This window comes from Trifolium pratense, linkage group LG7, assembly GCF_020283565.1.
Source record: "Trifolium pratense cultivar HEN17-A07 linkage group LG7, ARS_RC_1.1, whole genome shotgun sequence".
NCBI lineage: Eukaryota > Viridiplantae > Streptophyta > Magnoliopsida > Fabales > Fabaceae > Trifolium > Trifolium pratense.
Window position 1 is genome coordinate 47,268,398 of NC_060065.1, and position 20,687 is coordinate 47,289,084.

At 32.3% G+C, this 20,687-nt stretch overlaps 3 protein-coding genes and 1 non-coding gene across 4 annotated transcripts; 2 read left to right on the forward strand and 2 right to left on the reverse strand.

Moving 5' to 3' along the window:
• Nucleotides 1–621: 621 nt before the first annotated feature.
• On the forward strand, nucleotides 622–2,737 carry LOC123895490 (probable ribosome biogenesis protein RLP24). Its single transcript, XM_045945851.1, has 5 exons — nucleotides 622–747; nucleotides 1,077–1,185; nucleotides 1,898–2,011; nucleotides 2,104–2,240; nucleotides 2,350–2,737. The coding sequence occupies exons 2-5, from the start codon at nucleotides 1,105–1,107 to the stop codon at nucleotides 2,504–2,506; spliced, it is 489 nt and encodes a 162-aa protein (XP_045801807.1). The 5' UTR covers nucleotides 622–747; nucleotides 1,077–1,104; the 3' UTR covers nucleotides 2,507–2,737.
• Nucleotides 2,738–3,115: 378 nt separating this feature from the next.
• Nucleotides 3,116–3,189, reverse strand: TRNAN-GUU. The gene has a single exon. It is a non-coding gene; the product is annotated as a tRNA-Asn (tRNA).
• Nucleotides 3,190–8,801: 5,612 nt separating this feature from the next.
• On the forward strand, nucleotides 8,802–10,024 carry LOC123895491. Its single transcript, XM_045945852.1, has one exon. It carries the CDS (start codon nucleotides 9,079–9,081, stop codon nucleotides 9,997–9,999), a length of 921 nt encoding a protein of 306 aa, XP_045801808.1. The 5' UTR covers nucleotides 8,802–9,078; the 3' UTR covers nucleotides 10,000–10,024.
• A 7,831-nt stretch (nucleotides 10,025–17,855) lies between these two features.
• On the reverse strand, nucleotides 17,856–18,879 carry LOC123895492 (stress-response A/B barrel domain-containing protein At5g22580-like). The gene is made up of 2 exons (XM_045945853.1): nucleotides 18,717–18,879; nucleotides 17,856–18,260 (listed from the first exon to the last, which is right to left on the reverse strand). The coding sequence occupies exons 1-2, from the start codon at nucleotides 18,842–18,844 to the stop codon at nucleotides 18,038–18,040; spliced, it is 351 nt and encodes a 116-aa protein (XP_045801809.1). The 5' UTR covers nucleotides 18,845–18,879; the 3' UTR covers nucleotides 17,856–18,037.
• Between the last annotated feature and the right edge of the window lie 1,808 nt (nucleotides 18,880–20,687).

Here is a 20,687-nt window from a genome sequence, read left to right on the forward strand (position 1 = left end):
CACATAGGAATAAGACCATGAGAGAGAAACTCCTAAATATATAAATAATAGATTAGGGCAGGAAAATAAGATGTTTTCTTTTTAGGCCGCCAACGTATCTTTTATACCCAAAAAATTTCAATTTTGCCCTTGATAAAAACTTCGGTTCGCATAAATTGAAGTTTTTCCTAGTTCAAATTCTGGAAAAATTCGGTTAATAGAAATTGTTGTAAAAACCGAAGTTTTTATTGATGGGCAAAAAAGTAAAAGAGTTTAATTGATATGCACCGACGGTGTAAAATAGTTTTACACAATCGTCCAATAAACAACCATTATTTTGTCATGTCATATCAATAAAGTGGGGTGATGTGGCGGAAAACATGGTTGATATTGGTTGACAGTGTAAAATTATTTTACACCGTCGGTGCATATCAATTAAATCCAAAGTAAAAAGTAAAATCCATGAGAAAAAAGAATCATGGGGGCCTAAAGAGAAAAACATAGGGAAAATAAGCTTTCATAATCTCAATTGTAACCCAAGCCCAGTTGATTTATTTTTTGAAGTAGCCCATTATTATTCACCGAAGAAAAGAAAATAATAATAATAATAATAATAATAATAAAAATATTAACAATTAATTATAAAACCCTAAAAATCACCAAAATTCACCAGCTCCATCAAAACAACAAAGTTCACCGCACTGAACTCAACCGCCAGAAATCGCAGGCGGACTTGACCGCCGTCCGCCCGAAAGACAACAAACTCCGGTGAGAACCTTTTCCTCTGTTTTCAATTTGTTGAATTTTCCTTCATCGCGATTTTCTGCCGCGAAAGCCGCCACTGCTAACGGCAAAGCAATTCCAAGCTAAAACGGCGCCGTTTCACATGATATCAGTATTAGTAGTAGCTTAATACATGTTAAACTTGTTTATTCCTTTTAGGTTATGTAACTGATTAGGATTTTGCTTAATCTGATAATACAACTAGTTGTTATGTTAGCATTATGCTTCAAATTTTTTTCATTCTTTGAGGCTTTTGTGCAATAATAATTTATAATTGTTAATATTGATTTTGGAACGTTTTGCTGGTTTTTCAGTGAAGTGTTTCTCTAGTCTGGAGGCACAATGAGATTGGAGAAATGTTGGTTTTGTTCTTCGACTGTATATCCCGGACATGGAATTCAGTTTGTTCGTAACGATGCAAAGGTAATATCAAATTCACTCCATATTTTATGTGCTCTGTGTGGCAAAAAAAATAGTAGATAATTGATAAGATAGCCTATAGTAGATGAACTTATAACTTATAGCTTATGAGCGAGTTTATAGCTATAAGCTTGCTGATTGAATTTGTAGTGTTTGTTGTAAAATTAGCAGTTGAATTAAGTTCTAAATATGAAATTACATAAAAAAAATATGATTAATTAATATTTATTTTTTAAAGTAAGATGATAAAGGTAAAATTGGAAGAAATATGATAAGCTATAAGCTAGTTGAATTAGCTTATACAAAAAAAGTTATAAGCTATAAGCTTATGAGAAAAAACTGTTACCAAACAGTTTTTTTTCAATATGAACGTATAAGATGTAAGGCACAAGCTCAATTTGGCATTTCCAGATATAGCCATGATCTTTCACTTTATCTTGAATTTATGTATTTTTTACTAAAATTAATAATTTATGAATTGTGTATTACATAACTTACTGCTCTAATTGGATAAGATGAGATGAAATGTTGGATCGAAGTGAGAAATGGAGTGAAACAGAATAGAATAGAACAAAGCTCCTATTTCTTGTTTGTTTGATGAAATCACAGTGACGGCCTGACGGATGATTGTGTTAATAGTGTAGCTTTTGCCAAAGTCACACTGGCGCACATACACTTTCATTATTTGGATTTCTGACGTCCAGTTTATGTGCAGATTTTTCGGTTTTGTAGATCAAAATGCCACAAGAACTTCAAAATGAAGAGAAATCCTCGGAAAGTAAAATGGACCAAGGCATATAGGCGAGTTCATGGAAAGGATATGACACAGGTTATTATCTTGATATTACTTATTACATATCTGTTTAATTTAATTGTCTTGGTTTGGACAAACCTCTGAGCTATTATTATATCTTGTTTTAGGATTCAACCTTTGAGTTTGAGAGAAAGCGAAACAGGCCTGAGAGATACGACAGGAATCTTGCTGAGAATGTACTCAAGGCAATTCCTAAGATTGATAAGATCAGAGTCAGTAGGGAGGAGAGCCACCATAAGAACAGGTCATTCTTTCACTCCTTGTTTTTTATATATATGTCTTTTGGAAAGCTTTGCAATTTCAAGGTTTTTTTGTTTGTCTTATTGCTGACATTTTTGTAAAAACTTCAATAGGATGAAAGGCAACAAGGATAAAGCACGGAGGGAAGCACAGAAGGAATTGAAGCAGGACATCGTTTTGATCACAGAACCTAACTCTACACCAGGCGATAAGATCACAGTCAATGTTACCCAACAACTGCCAGAAGAGAATCCTCTCATGGAAGAGTGATTCCATCAGTGTTGCACTTTTGTTTGTTTTTGCCAGTTTAATTTATGTGGCTGTATTTGTTTCTTGCATAAGGCCCAAGTTACCGGTTGCCTTGTGATTATTAATTTAAGTCGAATGTTGTGGTTTTTGAACGAAATTTTGAGTAAATGTTGTGTAACGTCTCTTAGACAATGGTTATGTTCTGTGAGATAGTGAACTGTTCTAAAGAAATTTTGATAGATGTTACTTAAATTCTTGGCCATAGCATATTCATTCTCTGAAGGTACTATAAATGTCTTGAGACCACAAGTTAAATTGAAAGAAGACTACATAGGTGACAAAATTCTTATTCAAGAGTATTAACGTTTTAAGACAACAAGTTAAATTGAAAGAAGTGCTATTTTTGTGACTGTTCTTTGTTGTAGATAATTACTTTGTTAGGAGACATTGACCTATGTATTTATTTTGTAATGACTCCTACAGGTATACAACCTTTTTTTGAAGAAAATTAAAATGCTATGTACATTCTATAACTCAGAATTTATAATATTTGCTCTATGAGCATACTTATGTTCTCTACCATTAATGAAAGATACAAACCACAAAAAAAATGAGAAAAAAAAATTAAAACGCTAGAAGGAGGGGTTGAACCTCCGACCTTGTGGTTAACAGCCACACGCTCTAACCAACTGAGCTATTCCAGCTTTTGATTTGGAAAACAATAATTACATTTTTATTATTCTATCATACACGCACCCTCTCACCAACATTTCTATGTCAAAATAACCCCACAAAGTACAGACAAGTTTGAATTATTTTAAATTAAACAGAGTTCTTTTTTTTTTTGACAATAAAATAAACAGAGTTCTATTTAGAGAAATAGACAAACAAATTTGAATTAAAGTGGACTTAGGGAGTAGAAATAATATAGAAAATATTTCTATAAAAAAATAAAAAACAAATTTCTAATTGAGATAGCTGGCCTCGTTTGTTGTCTATCAAATCATCAAAATTCCCAATATTCCCGCTAATAGACTTGATGTTAAGTTTTATAAAAAAACAAGTAATTAAGGTAGACACGATACAATACAACCACTAAAAAGAATCAACAAGTAATATTGTATATTTCATGCTAGACATGTACATATATTTTAGGATTTTAGGATAATTCTATGGTACCTATAAAAGAGGGTTAAAAAGTCCCAAATCGGTTGTGAGATGTCATTGACAAGTGTTTATTGTTAGTGTTGTTAGCTTGTGGTTAGGCTCAGCAGGCTTAGGCCGTGCCAATGAGCAAGGTTAGGCGCGCGCGCAAGGCAAGCAGGCTTGGCCTGGCTTGGCCTGAAGTGGCTTGGCTAACAAGTTAAGTACTTGTAAGTGTGTGTACTTGCTTGTGTGTGATGTACTCCTATATAAGGACTTGTTATGTGATGAATAAACTAGAGAATGCCATTTGAAACCAACAATTGGTATCAGAGATGGAATGAAACAAGTGACAAAAAGGAAATTGAGTTAATAGACAATGATGCTGAAGATTCAGTACAAGCTGAACCTGCTGAAGTTGATCCAGTCACTACTGAACCAGCAGTTCAAAGTGATAGTGACATGGGCACTACTAGTGAAGAAAACTATGATAACACAGAGGATGGTGTAGGGCAAAGAGCCAGAAGACCTCCAGGCTGGATGAGAGATTATGTGACTGGTTCTGAATTGCAAGAGGAGGAACAGTTGCAAAATCTAGCTGTGTTTAGTAATAATGAGGATCCAACTTGCTTTGAAGAAGCAGTGAAATTGGCTGTATGGAGAGAGGCAATGGATCAAGAGATAGAGTCTATTGAGAGAAATGGAACCTGGGAATTGACAGATCTTCCTCAAGGTATGAAGAAGATTGGTGTGAAATGGGTTTTTAAAACAAAATATAATGAACAAGGCAAGGTTGAAAAGTACAAGGCCAGACTAGTAGCTAAAGGATACAGTCAGCAGTATGGCATTGATTTCAATGAAGTATTTGCTCCTGTAGCCAGATGGGATACAATTAGAACCATTCTTGCATTAGCTGCTTCACATGGATGGAATGTATATCAGTTAGATGTGAAAAGTGCATTTTTACATGGTGACTTAGCTGAAGATGTGTATGTTGATCAACCAGCAGGTTACAATAAGCAAGAGGGAAAAGTGTATAAGTTGAAGAAAGCCTTGTATGGACTTAAGCAAGCTCCAAGGGCATGGTATAGTAAGATAGAATCTTACTTTGCTCAAGAAAAGTTTCAGAAGTGTCCTCATGAGCATACATTGTTCATAAAACAAGATGATAAGAAGAATGTGTTGATTGTGAGTTTGTATGTGGATGACTTGATTTTTACTGGCAGTAATGAAGTCATGTTTGAAGAATTCAAAACCTCTATGAAAAGCAAGTTCTCAATGACTGATTTAGGCAAAATGAGGTACTTTCTTGGAGTAGAAGTAAAGCAGTTTGATGGTGGGATTTTCATCTGTCAACAGAAGTATGCAAAAGAACTTTTGTTGAGGTTCAAAATGGATCAATGTAACAAAGTGTGTAGCCCTATTGTGCCTGAAAACAAATTGATCAGAGATGAAAGTGGAAAATTGGTGGATGCTACTAATTACAGACAAATGACAGGTTGCTTGATGTATTTGCTTGCATCTAGGCCTGATTTGACATTTTCTGTGTGTTTGGTGGCTAGATATATGGAGAGGCCTACTGAGATTCACTTGGCTGCAGTCAAAAGAATAATGAGGTATCTCAAAGGGACATTAGAACTTGGCATTTGGTACAGAAGGAATGAGAAGTTGACATTGGTTGGATGGTCTGATAGTGATTATGCAGGTGATCTAGATGATAGAAAATCTACATCTGGATATGTGTATATGCTTGGCTCAAGTGCAGTATCATGGTCTTCAAAGAAGCAAGCCATTGTCACTCTATCGACCACTGAAGCAGAGTTTGTAGCAGCTGCTTCTTGTGCTTGCCAAGGTATCTGGTTGAGGAGGATTCTTGCAGAGCTTGGCCAGCTGCAAGAGTGTACTATAATAAAGTGTGATAACAGCTCATCAATTAAGCTGTCAAAGAATCCAGTGATGCATGGGAGGTGTAAGCACATAGATGTGAGGTATCATTTTTTGAGGGACTTGACTAGAGAAGGAGTGGTAGAGCTCAGCCACTGCAGCACAATGGAGCAACTTGCTGATATCATGACCAAGCCATTGAAGCTTGAAACTTTTTGTATTCTTAGGGATAAGCTAGGTGTATGTGATGGTCATAGCCTAGAATGATTGTTTGTTATTGTTTTTGTATAAACTGTTCACATGTGTTCAGTTTAGGGGAGTGTTTGTTAGTGTTGTTAGCTTGTGGTTAGGCTCAGCAGGCTTAGGCCGTGCCAATGAGCAAGGTTAGGCGCGCGCGCAAGGCAAGCAGGCTTGGCCTGGCTTGGCCTGAAGTGGCTTGGCTAACAAGTTAAGTACTTGTAAGTGTGTGTACTTGCTTGTGTGTGATGTACTCCTATATAAGGACTTGTTATGTGATGAATAAACTAGAGAATGCCATTTGAAACCAACATTTATAAGTAAGTGACAATTCTCACCTTACAAGCCGATTTTGTAAGGTTGAGTTAGACCCAATATCTAATTTTAAGAGAGGTTGATTTTGTTGATGTGTAATTTAAACCGTCTAATTATAAATCAACGATTGAGATTGAAAACATTGTGAGACTGTGCACCGTCTTGACAACAACAATCCTGATTTTTTTTTTTTTTAAACACAACTTTGTTTTAATTTATGTACACACTCAATATTTATTTGAGTTCCAATAAAATGATGTATATCTAATTGACAATAACGCGATAACCAAAAAAAAAATATGTATGTATGTAATAAAAGAATTTCAAATGGAACTATGCAAATTTTCTAGTAAAAGATGACCCGGTCTTTATGTTCTTTTGGAGGAAGTGAATTTATTGGAACTATATAAGGCCAAGACACAAGAATTAATCCCTTTGCTGTTTGATTCTACATATAACTTCTGAATTGTCACTTTCACGTTTAAATCTTCTTTCAACTAACACTAAATTTGCATCAAAAGATAAAGAAGAACAAAATTGTGGGATCTAATCACGTAAAGTGGTTAATGAACTTCCTGTTGGGTCAGAAGAAGGTAGCCGAAGATCATTCACATTGTTCTCAATTGAACTATGCAAGTGAGTTAGACACCACATCTTAACCAAAAACCTTAAGGCATTAGGTTTTATAAAGTGTTTAACCTTCATTTTTCTAAACAACGCGAGACTTAATTTACCTCACAATTGCCACAACACTTAACCTAAGACGAATCATTCGAGAGAACTTAGTTTAATTCCTGGTAAAAATAATTTTTGACCATTTATTTATCTCGCATCTGAAATATAGATTACTGAAATCCCTTTACCTTGAGAACCAAATAATTAATAAAAAATAGTGAGATAAAAGGGGTATAAAAATAAAGGCTCAAAATTATAAATTAAAAAAAGGAGACTACCTTTACGAGTTTAATAAAGTAGAAAAATCAAACGTGAAATTAAATGAATAATATAATAATATATTAGTATAAAAAGTATTTTTTTTTTTAAAGAACCGTAACCTCTATTAGTCTATTCTATCTTTGCCCCTGAAAATAATCACTATCATATGGTGGTGAAAATTTTGTATTAGTAAATATTTTTGGTTGAGGAGGTGTTGTCCCAATTTATTGTGTAATTATTGAATTTTGTTATTCAAATTCCAAATGATGTTTATTGAGATAACAATCATTACTTACTACTCTTTTCGATCACTACTATAAGCAAAAAATTACTTTTTAAATTCATTGCAAAATTGATATAGACCGATATAGACCAAATACATCAATTTTTCCAATGAACCTAAAATATGATTATTTACTTATAATAGTGATGGAGGGTGTATAAGATTTCATATTTAGTATTTGAAGAATGATATATTGGTCTGGAGATGGATTGTCTCCAGTGAGAAAAAAACTGGAGGGTGTCCAGTGGATACATCCACCTTTTATTTTTCTTATTTAAATTAAAATTAAAATTGTCAAAATAAAGCAATGGTCAAGATTTAACTGTGAGAAAATGTCACATGAGACAACCTTCTCCCATATTGGTCTCTCTTCTCATAAATTACTCAGCACTTTCTCCTTATTTATGATTCTTCATAATCACCCAACCATGGTACAAAGTTAAAGCAGCATGTTTTTTTGGTGAAGAAATTAAAGCAACATATGATCATGTCACAAACAGTACCTAAAAGATAGTATAGGGTAGGTGGAGGACCAACTTTTTCCGGTAATAAAGCCTTTTATTTCTTTTTCTTTTTCAATTTCTACATCATTGTATTTTTAAATCATGTACTAGTAATTAACTGTCAAAACAGATTTAAAAAACACACTACCTAGTTTCTGCCTCAATATTAGTATAATTAAGGTAAGGACCATTATTTTTTTTGACTAAAAAGATAACGATATTCATTCATTCCAATAATTGATATAGTACATCAGATCAAAATACACATTCAACATCGCTAAAAACAAAAAGGATGAATCTGCGAACAAACTCACAGCATCCATGTTAATAGCATACAACGGCAAAATGCCTACAAATAATAATATGATAAAACTAAAGTCACCGAAATATCCATGCTTCCGGATCTGCAACGTTGATGCCCAAATGATTGATTGAAGATGATCTTTCAATATGAACTAAACGAACACCGTAACAAGACGGAGAATTCAACAACGTCGTACCAAGACGACGATCAACACAAACGCCGCACTCAGACGACGATATCACACAAATAAAAAAGAAAAACAACTAAAAAACTTAATCTATGTAAAAAATCACTTATTTAGATTAAAAACAACAAGAAAAAATGTGAAGAGGGGTGATTTTAGGCCAAATATGACCTAAAATCACCCCTAACTAGTAGAGGAAGAAGAAACTCAGAGAAAAAGAAAATAGGGCCGGCTAGAGTTTATATAATTTTGGACCATTATTAAAATTATATAATTTAGGATTTGGATCAGCTGCTGTAACAATTACACACAATTGCATGTAGTAGTTGATCTCAGTCATCGAATTGTGATCCAACAGCTCAGTTTTTTTTTATTTTTACATAATATATTTGATCTCGGATCTTCATTTCTGATCAGACGGCCAACAACAATTATTGTGTGACGCAGTAACCGTGTTAAATCTAAATCCCATAATTTATAAGGTATGAAAGAGATACGAGAGTGTCATGTTAAATACAAATGATAATGTAATAGTCCTATCACAAAACAAGATTGTCTTACCCTGCCTCCTCTCATTCATTTTCATTCTCTTCCATAAAACCAAACACTTGAATGTCTCCAAAATCCTCCGAGCACAATTTGATCCGTGGCATCAAAGTTTTTTATTTGTCGTAACGTTTCTATCACGGCCACATGACCGTGATCGAGACCAATTAACCTTTAATATCTTCAATTCTATGCAATATTGAGAATCACGACACAGCTGCAATTTAAAACCTTGCATATCATTTTTTCATCTCCAACATGAATATATCAAACATAATCTCTTGTTTTAGTGAAAATGCAGTAAATGTGTCACATTCTTCATCAAAATCTTGCATATCTCAAAATCTCATACCTTCAACACTAAACTCAATCTCATCAATCTACAAAACAATCCTCTCCAACAAAAAACAAATTTTGATCAAAGTCACATGGTGTAAAAGCCAATCAAATCAAGGACTCAAAATAATCTTCAATGAAGAAGATTCACTAGCTTCAAGAACATTCATACTCAACACAAACTCAAGGCTTTTCAGAAAGAAAAAAGGAAGCAAATTTATGGAAATGGAACATTTTCATGATTCAAAAGTTGAAATCTTTTGGGATCTTTCAAATGCAAGATATGAAACTAGTCCTGAACCTATTGATGGATTTTATGTTGCAATTTTAGTAGATTCAGAAATTGGTCTTATTTTAGGTGACAATATAAGTGAAGAAAATTTAATAAAGAAGGTGAAAAAAAAAACCATTTTGGCTAAAGTTTCACTTTTTTCAAGAAGTGAATATTTTTCAGGTAACACACTTTATTTTTCAACTAAGGCTAAGTTTTGTGTGAGTGGAAATTTGCATGATATTTTGATTAAATGTATTGATGAAAATGAAGGGTTTAATAATAAATCACATGTTTTGAATGTTTTTATTGATAAGAAGATTGTGATTAGTGTGAAGAGGTTGAAGTGGAATTTTAGGGGGAATCAAACAATTTTTGTTGATGGGTTATTAGTGGATTTATTATGGGATGTTCATAATTGGTTTTTTAAAGGTGTTAATGGTTATGCTGTGTTTATGTTTAGGACTAGGAGTGGTTTGGATAATAGATTATGGTTAGAGGAGAAATTGGAAGTGAAAGATAAAGATAGTGTTGAATTTTCCTTGTTGATTTATGCTTGTAAAACCACATAATATAATGGAACTTGATTTTTTATTTCATGTTGTTTTGTTTTTCTCTTCATTATTGCCTTGACTCTTTCTTTCTTAATTACCTTTCTTTTTGAAAGGATATTACATGCTAATTTTTTTTTTTTTTTTAAGCTATTGTAGTTAGAATTTTGACTTCTATCACCTAAAGTATATCATGACTTAGGCTATTTGAATATGATATGAAACTCAAATAAAAATTCTTCTTAGAGAGAATAATATTATTACCAACTCTTCTAACATCATCTTTGTCATAGTACTAAATATTTGCTAAAGTTTCATATATAAGAAAAATTTAAAACATGTTTTTTCATTTTTAAATTCCTTAACATGTACTGTATTTGTAATGCACAAGTTGGATGACCTTTTCAACAACAGAAAACATACAATAAATTATTAGCCGACAGAAATTTGAATAATTAATTACAAAATACTAGTTGGTTGTTGTGCTTGTGTGAGACGGGATCCTCTCAAGTGACGGTGGAGGTCCAACGAAATCTTGAACACTAGTTTATACTAGTAACAGATAAAGTTAAGAAAAAATGAAGGGCGGAGATTTAAACTGGGCACTCTCTACTATAAACCCTTGTTAGTGTGTAAACCCCATTCGGGATCTATTTTCCATTTGTTTGTGTTTTATTCACTCGAAATTTCTGCCAAACATTTTGTCATATGAAAGGAAAAAGTACTATAAATATCTTAACCCCAAATATTTCTCGAATTAGAATTAGGTGTGTTAGTGTATTGGTCACATATCAATATTTGACATTGATACTATTACATTAAACGATATTATTTTTTAAATTATTATCAACTTTGAGGGATTCTGCTGTGGTGGTAGTAGTTGAATAACTTTTGGCCTTTACAGGAGAATAAAGTTGAGTGAGAATCTTGCTAATGAGCAATATCTTGACCACATTATTCTTCTATGCTCTTTTCAAAAGTGACTAAAAATAACTGTACATCATAAGAATCCACTAAACAAATATTGTTGGTTGGTTATGGTCGGTACTTCAAAATAGTGTAGTCATGAGTAGTAATGTTTTGGTTAAATACTTAAATTGTAGTTTTTTTTCACCAACAAAGATGAGAATGCAAAATAAATTAGAGAAATTACATAATTTTTTTTATTGCAAAGAGGGCTAAAAAGAGCTCAAGAAAATTATAACTACAGAGATTAACTACTAACAAATGATTAAAGTGGGATGAACAATTTGCAAAGAACACCCATAATATCAAGAGACTCACATTTATGAAACAAATGAATAAAAATAAACAAGATTAGCTAGCTACTATATATTGTTAATAAAAATAATTCAAAGCTGGTTTGATCCATACAAAAGAATTCAAAATGAAATTATAAATACCGTAAACCATCGTATCATTAACCGGTGTAGGATTAAAGATCTCCCCCGATACGGTGGAGGTCCCGTAGCACGTCACGAGCACTAGACTAAGGGGCGGTTGAGCAATTGACGTACTTGAGCCAGACTTCAGTTCACAATCTTAAGTATACTACGGATTATGAAATAACCAGTGTAGACTATGTTAAGGCTCATAATAATTGATATCAATGTCTTAATTCTGTTTGAAACTACAATATCTATATATTATAGATCTCTTCCCTGTTATAATTGGCAATTTTTGCGATCACAATAACCCAAAAGATCAAAATGGCGATAGCAGCTTTCCATGAAACAAAACTCACTTCTACGACCGATATTACACTTGAATCACTTGATAGCAGTAGAATGTATAAGATTGAATAGATGGTGCTGTTAACAGGGTGATCTATTGCAATGCCACCCACGACCAATTGAAAGAAGAAAACAGGAATAATGAGACAGTCAGGTACGGATTTAAGGGGTGGCAAGGGTGGGCTTCGGCCCCTCCCTCCCACCCCAATGGTGTATATATTATATCTTCAAAGTTGTTTTTTATATATAATTATTATTAATTTGTATGTATACTTATAGTCTAAATTAATTCCAATAAATAAATCAGTGTAAAATAATTTTATATCGGTATAATTTGATCCCTATTCATATAAATTACAATTAAATTTTATGTAATATTTCTTATAAAAAAATGGTCAGTTCCCTATTTAATTAGTTTCTGGATCCGTCCCTGAGTCCATCATCATTGTGCCATATTTTGCTATGAATTTACTATGAAATGATGGTATCATCTTTAATACCGGTAGTAAGATAGCCAATAGCAAGCACAACACCAGCGAGTGAACAAGTACTTTGCTTAAACCTCTCTTTGTCACTATACTGGTACCTGCATATATTTACATGAGTTGAGATATCAAATTTCAACCGTCTATTTTTATTAATCAAAGGTTAATAAGTTTTCTATCTAAATTTGCTACCTCAATAAGAGATATATGTTGATTTTTAAGTTTTAATTCGACCAACTAAATAAAAAGCAAAAATTAGTATATAATATATAGATCCGTATGAAGGTGTTAGTTGGTTCAGTTGTGATTGGCGCTGAACATGGTAGGGAGTATCACAGTTCGATTCCCCGCAACTGCGATCGGAATGGGCTAGAACTACACTTGATATTAGAATTGACCCCGAACCAGATTGAACTGGCCTTGAAAACAAAAACAAAAAAAATAATTAAAGGGATTGAGTACATACCTCGGATTAAAAAGGGGCAAAGTTATGGTGCTTATGCACCATGCATAAACACACCAGATTGTTTAGCGCGTCCCCCAGATTGCTTAGCGCATCATCATATTGCTTAGCGCGTCCCCCTAGATTGCTTAGCGCACCCCCCTAGATTTTTAGCGCTCCCCTGATTTTTTATTTTTTTTTTAATTTTGATTAATTGAATTTTAGTTTATTGATCAAGGATAATTTTCAGAGTATTATGTATGGTTAAATGTTTTAGTAGTTAGTTTTAAACTAAAATCATACCAAAACCATTTTGCTGTGGAATGGTTTCAGAGATCTGTACTCCAAAACCATTTTGCTATGGAATGGTTTCAGAGATATGTACTCCAAAACCATTAGATGTACTTAATCATGCCAAAACAATTTTGTGGTGGAATGATTTCAGAAGGTTGTAATCCAAAATCATTAGATGTACTTAATAGTTTTTATGTTAATTGTGATAAATTAAACCATAATTACAGTACATGTTTTAGTATGCAATTTTAAATTAAAATATGGCTATATAATCATCCAACACAATTAATTTAAAATGGGTTTTTATAGTATGTACTTCAAAGGAACAAAAGTAATTATTTAATTGGAAATGGGAGCGTGCTAGAAATCTAGGGGAGGAAAAAAAAATTAGGGGGTGCGCTAGAAATCTGTGGGAGAAAAAAAAATGGGGGAGCGCTAGAAATTTGGGGGGGGGGACTGGGGGCACACGAGAAAATATGGGGGGCGTGCTAGGAAAAAACTGGGGGGCGAAAAAAATTGGGGGGCGCGCTAAGCATATGGGGGTGCGCTAAGCAATCTGGGGAGTGCGTTAAGCAATTTTCATTATTTATGCATGGTGTATAAGGAAAAAGCTTATGCACCATAACCACTCCCACTAAAAATGTTCCTTTTTAAATGTTTTTTCACGTCAAATTTAATGTTTTTATTTTACTATTTTAAGGGTACGATTTGTTAATTATACTCTCCTCAATTACTCTTATCTTTTCAATAAAACTAATTAATTTTATATATTTTGAAAAATATAATTTTTTTTTGTACATAACATCTGTTTGATGAAATATTTTTATAAAAGTTTTAATATTTTAATATAAATTTATCATAAATAATAGACTTATGAAATTATGTTTTTTTAATAAAAAAATATATACTACTATTTAGAGATATATTTTTAAAAGATAATTATCTTATTATTGATAACAAACTCTTATTAATAACAAATTTAAAAAACGATGTAAACAATATTTGGATAAACATAAAAAAATAATAATAACAAAGATAAAAAATATAATAACAAATAATTATCCTAATAATAACAAATTTAAAAAAGATAATAACAACTTAAAAAAAGATAATTATTATAAACTCTTTCTTTAAAAAAAAAATTCACTTATATTGTGTTTTCTTCCTTACAAAATAAAAAATAAAAAATAAAATTTCATTTTAAGAATTTTATCAAAATTTTGTTTGACCCATAAGTAGAGAAGTAGAAAATATAAGTAGGTAAAACACAGCCTAAATAATAAGTGTCCGTTTGACTCCCTTATTTAAGCCTTAAAAATTACTTTAACAAAAAAGTTGGAAATAAAAGCTTTAAACTTAAAGTTAAAATTATTTGGTATTTATTATTTTTTTGAACTTAATTATCACTCTTAAGTTAAATCTGTTTGGTAAAATAGATTAATAACTAACTTATCATAAATTCATGATCATCTAAATTTAAAAGATAATTATCCTAATAATATAACAAACTTAAAAAAAGATACTAATAATAACAACTTAAAAAAGATAATTATCATAATTTTTTTTTTATAAAAATAAATTCTTTTTTTAAGTCACTTATATTGTGTTTTTTCATCAAAAAAGACACTTCTTATTTTAATAACTTTATTAAAATTGTGTTTGACCCTACTTTTCCTTAAAAAAAAGAAGAAAAGTAAAAAATAAGAAGGCCAAACTGGCACTAAATAAACTTAATTAGCTTTAACACTCTTCTTATCATTAATATAAGGGCAAAAAAACACTCTACTACCATTGTTGCTTATAACCCAAATGAAGCAAAAAATTGAAAAATGGAACCGATCCAAATGTACGTGTATCAAATTATCAAGCTATTCCTACATGAAGTGAGTAAGGGCTCAATTATTGAGAGCGAAAGTGCCAATTATTTGTCAAGAATGATAAGGTTGAGATAAACAATACTTTGTCTAAGGTCATTTCAATGAATTATAAATTTTAATTGAGCACTTGACTTTTATTTCAATCATATCCCTCTAGAACCTCTCTTCATTTGCACAAATGCAATATAAACTCATGATTGAGGAACCACTTATCCTTATGAGAAATCAAAGACAAGTGCATAATTCAAAATTTCTGGAAACTCTAACTTAATACCTTGAATTTTGATGCGAGATTAGACATTTCCATCATGTATTCCCTTTCAACGAACTTCTTGGTAGCCACGAGGCGCATACGGTTGAATCGGTCCCATTTCTCATATTATTGCTTCAGTTAGAGTTGTAAATTTTTGAGGGATTATTGTCTTGGGTGAAAATATTCTTGAAGACAATGAAGTACAAAATGTAGAGATGGGAAACAATCAAGATGAGACCTTTTGATTCTAAGCTTCATTAAGTTCATTATATATATATATATATATATATATATATATATATATATATATATATATATATATATATATATATATATATATATATATATCATTTTGACTTGTTAAAAAAAACACTCGAATTTGATGTCTTGGTTGTAATATGTAGAGATGTTGATGATAAATATATTTTCTAACACTTTAAATTTGACTTAAGTTAATATTTCAAAAAAAGATTAGCAATATAACTTATTGTCCGTTTATCTTTTATTTATGCGTAATTATATGTCTTATATTTATGGAAAGTAAATTTCAGTTATAGATATATCTAGTTACAAGATGGATACAGTACTCAATGGATGACATTCAATGATCAATGTGCTTCTCATATATATCCTGATGCCTTATGGACTGGTCTATTGCAGTTTTGGTATGAGGTTAGTTTTGATAATCTGTTGAGTTGGGAAACAAACAAGATGGGACCTTTTGATTCTATTTGGTGGCGTGATGTGGCGAGGGTGGGTGACTCAACTGATGCTGGTTTCCTAAGAATATTAGGTGTGTTGGGAGATGGTAAGTCGATCAGCTTTTGGAAAGAGAAGTGGGTTGGAGACGTGTCACTTATGGAGTTTTATCCGAATCTATTTGCAATAGAATGTTTTAAAAATGTTGTTGTAGCAGACAGATTTTCGGATAATGGTCAGTGAAATTGGTTTTGGAGTGTGGAATTGAGCGAATTTGAGATGAAAGAAGTGGAAGAGCTGCAAATTTTGTTGAATGGTATTATGATAACGGGAGACGATGGCGATAAATGGCGTTGAATTCCGGGTGAGGAAGGTAACTTTTCTGTTAAATCTACTTAGATGCTTCTGCAATATGAGAGAGCAGCAATGAATATTCAAACCAGTTATTGGAAGCTTTGCACAAATTATGGAAGAATGATATCCCCTCAAAAGTAGGTGTTTTTGGTTTGCGACTACTTCTCATGATACTTCCAACAAGAGTCAGTCTTGCTTCCAAAGGTATCCTCACCAATTCACATGATTTATCAAGTGTGTTCTGCTTCATAGAGGATGAGGACTGCACTCATATTTTCTTTTCCTGCACTTTCGTGAAACAAGTTTGGAATAAAATCTTCAATTGGCTAGGCATTCAGTTAGATTATGAGGATGAAGGTTGAAAATATTTTCTTTCATTTGGTAACTTAATTCATTTGAATAAGGATCCTAAGGTAAAACATTTGATTTGGTTAGCTACAACTTGGTGTATTTGGAGGCTAAGGAATAATATTGTTTTTAGGGGGAGTACCTAATGTTGACAGTTAATTGGCCAAATCAAATTCAATCTTGGCTTTGGTTTATAGGTTGCTCTGGTAGATATAGTAACTTTGTGTTTATAGATTGGCTCACACAATCTTTAAAGTGTCTTAAAAAACTCTAAGAGCTGTTGTGTTGTATTGTAAGATTTTGAGTACTCCTTGTATTACTTATTAATACAACTTTTGCTTATAAAAAAAAAATCATAGATATGATATGAACAAGACAACACTGTTTGGAAATTTCAAATTTGGATGGTCATATTTGAAATTCCAAGTTGGCATCAAGGTTGGTTAATTACATCGAAGATCATTTAAATGAGATAACACAAGTGTCTTCTAAATAATTAAGGTTTTAAGTTCGATTTTTGATTTGGACATGCATCAGTATTAAAATTTTTATGGAGAATTTATCGTCAAATTTGGTTTTCATAAAATTCAAAAGATTAGTCTATACTCTATACAATTGTGCGCAAAGATACACAGGAAAAAATATTTAAAAAGTTTGGTTAAATACCTTTTTTGTGCACTATCCTTTTGTATGAATTCGTGGATTTATACTTGGAGCCATCCTTCATAAAATATTGTTTTTCATCATATTATGCATGTTCCACAACATTGATGTTATCTATCTTCCTTGTTAAAGTTGCTTTTTCTGTTTTCTCACTTTTAGGCAAGGCAAGCAAGCGATGATGATATTCTCTTGAGGTTAATAAAAGGACATCACCAATTTTCTATTGTTTTTGTCAAATCGACCCTAATTAGGTCACTATCTCAAACACTACAAAAAGGAATATCATGAACTATTTTCAATGACCAACGTCATTCATCGTTAAAATTTCGAACAATTTAAATACCGGTGAGCCGTTAGTATAACTTACCTCGGAGTGGGCCTATTTATGTAGTTTGAAAAGTGAGTATGATATTTCTCACTTGTATTGCACAAAAGTAAGTTTTTTTAACCGGTGAATTTGGTTCGGATGACTCACTAGGCCGGATAATGTTTCAAGACTCAAAATGCATTTAAATTTATAACGGGGTTTAAACTTAGGTCCTTGTAGAATTTGAGTTGAATCTTATCAATTGGATCAAAACCTACATTGGTCTAAAAGTATGCATTTTGATGTTACAATTTATGTGCTTTTTAGAATTTTTTTACTGTCCAAGTCCCCATAAAATGTACTAATTATACATATTTGCATAAAGCATAATCTAGTGAAAGTTAGCATTACCAAATACCAACTCTCAAAAGTCAAAACCATCCATTGATTAAAAGACAAAAATAGTTTCTTTAGCCATTCAAAAGCCACAATACTACAAACACAGAGAGCAAAAGGAACCACATTCACACACACTTAACATAATAACATGTTTTCAACTTTGAAGATGAAATTTTTATTGCAGAAATATCTTCATTCTTCAAGATTATGCTGCTGCTTCTGCTTCTGCTTCCTTGACTGGCTTGACAAGGGTGGAAGGAAAATCCAGAAGCACAATCTTTTCAATAGCTGTTGAAAATTTTTCAGAAAATTCAACATGATTTGGATGGCTCTGAAATGCAGCATAGTCTTCTTTCTTGTTGAATGTCATCAAGAAAGCATGAGTGAATCCTTGTCTCAATACATCTAGGCTTTCAACATCCTGTCCCCTGTTAATAAGGAGTAATTCATATACACCGTCAGTGTAAAATAATTACACCGAGACCAAGATCTCAGCCACAAAAACAACTTTTTGATGATTCAACTGCAACCGAGACCATATTTAACTATAACTCTATAAAATATCACAGATTACAATGAAACCGTGCACGTGACCGTGACCAGGGTTTTAAAAAAAGGTCTGCGACTGCGATCTAAGTCGCGACATTATGTTTTTTTTAAGGAAATACATATAAGTTTTGTCCTTTTTATATTACCAAAATTGCATCGCCACCAAGATTAAATGTTGCATCAACAATATTTGACTGCAATTCTCCGTAATATCTAAGATCATAGTGTGACCGAAGCATTGTCACGGGCGCAATATCTTATATAGTTATATTTACTAGAGTAAAATATTGATCTAGAGTGCAAGGTGAGATATAAGGTAAATGCATAAAACATACCATTCAAAGGATTTGACAAGATCAATCTCTGAGACCAATTTTTCCATCCCTTTTGTGAGCTCTTCCACTACTACATCTTCTTTGAACTTAACAATCACAAAGTGCTTGAATTCCTCCATGACTACCATTTTTGTGAAGTAAAGCTTGTTACTAGGAGCCTAATTTATATATGCAAAATTTATGGTTCAAACTTTAAATTACCTCACTGTCTTATCTGTCAAATGTCAGAACCCCACGACTCATTTCATTGCTATGTTGGCAAATAATCAACTATGTAACACCGACACTTCAGATTGAGGCGTGATTTCTAATACTTATCAGTCTCAGACACCGACATGACACTGATAGGTATAGTTACATTTGATTATTACATTATAATTACCGATATGAACATGTCAGTGTCTGTATCATATATGTTTACGTGTTTTAGAGATAATCAATTATAAGAAAAAAAAAGTTGTAGGGGACAGTATCCACAGCTTAATCTTAGGAAAGGTACTACATCATTTCATTTTATTGACCCACCATGGACCAACTTCTTTATATCAAACAGTAAAAAAAACTGTCTAATTCCATTGTCTTGTGGCACATGAATGGAGCGTCCTTGTTTGTTTTATTTTTACCTATAGAAATTTGAGTGTGATATTTGGCCTCATTATGTATGAATCAGAAAACATAATGATCATATATGGAAGAACCTTTATTCTTCCTTCACTTGCTTTTTCCTTTGGGCTATGTGAATAAAAGAAGTGATTAGATTTGTGGGTGTGTGGCTGGACTTTTTCTCCATGTCCTAACCATGTGCACTAAATTATGGTTTTGGATCGGATGCACACTCAACACTGCATGCAATCATGGTGTTAGGACATATATATGATCGTTTGATTAAGATCGGACGCTCTAGATATATAGTAGTTATACAGTTTGATCAATTTTTTCCAATGTAGAACGTCTGATCATGATTAGACGATCAGATCTATTATGACTGCAATACTAAATGCAATTTTGCCTACATGCAATTTGGATCTCTAAATTATTGGAATTCAATAGTTGGATGGACATGCTATACATGTACCTATTGTAAAGAATCTTTACATACCTTGTAGGCTCAGACTTGTATCTAAGAAACTTTCATATTGTGTATAGACTGATTTAGCTTTCACACAAAAAAATTGAAACATCAATAGTAATTGTGTTGAGTAGTCATTATAATGGATATGGGTCCTCTTCGACTCGTTCTTTTATGTTATTAGTGGTGTCATCATTTCATCCGTTCATTAATGTTTTTATCTCTTTCTCTTCAAAATTGTTTCTTTTAATTAACTAATTTTATCAACAGTTGGATGAAGAGCATGAAGAAGGGATGAACAAATGAGGCAATAGATGATCCAATTCCCATTAGAATACTAACATTGAAGATATAGGTGATGGACTTATAGCGGATAATTTGTAGTACATTTAATTTGCAGTGTTTAATAAAATCAATGAGTATAAAATCGTATAAGTTCCCGAGAGATAGTAGTAGCTTTGTCATAGATATAACCTAAATTTGGGCCTCTCTTGATAGTGGTGGGAAGTCTATAACTTATTTTGAACGCTCTAGTAAGGTTAGGTAACCGATCTAATCACCAGTTACCAAACAAAATACTCCACTTTTCATAATTTAAATGCTCATATTTTCTCAAAGTTTATATATTACCTTAAAATAAAAATTAATTCTCTATTTTAATTTTTTTTTCTCTCCCAAAAACTTGAAACAAGATAGCTTTACTGTTGGTCCTCACTTTAGATCATTCTCACCATGTGACAGAACAAGGATGCAGAGGTTATTGCTTGTTGCTTACTCAATCGGGTGTGGTGAATAGTAAAGTCAACCAATTAAGTTAGTTGTGGTAGCTAAGCTCTAAATTTAAAGACTTAAAAGTTACTGTAGTTGTGTTATCTAAGCTCTAAATTTAGAGACTTAAGTGT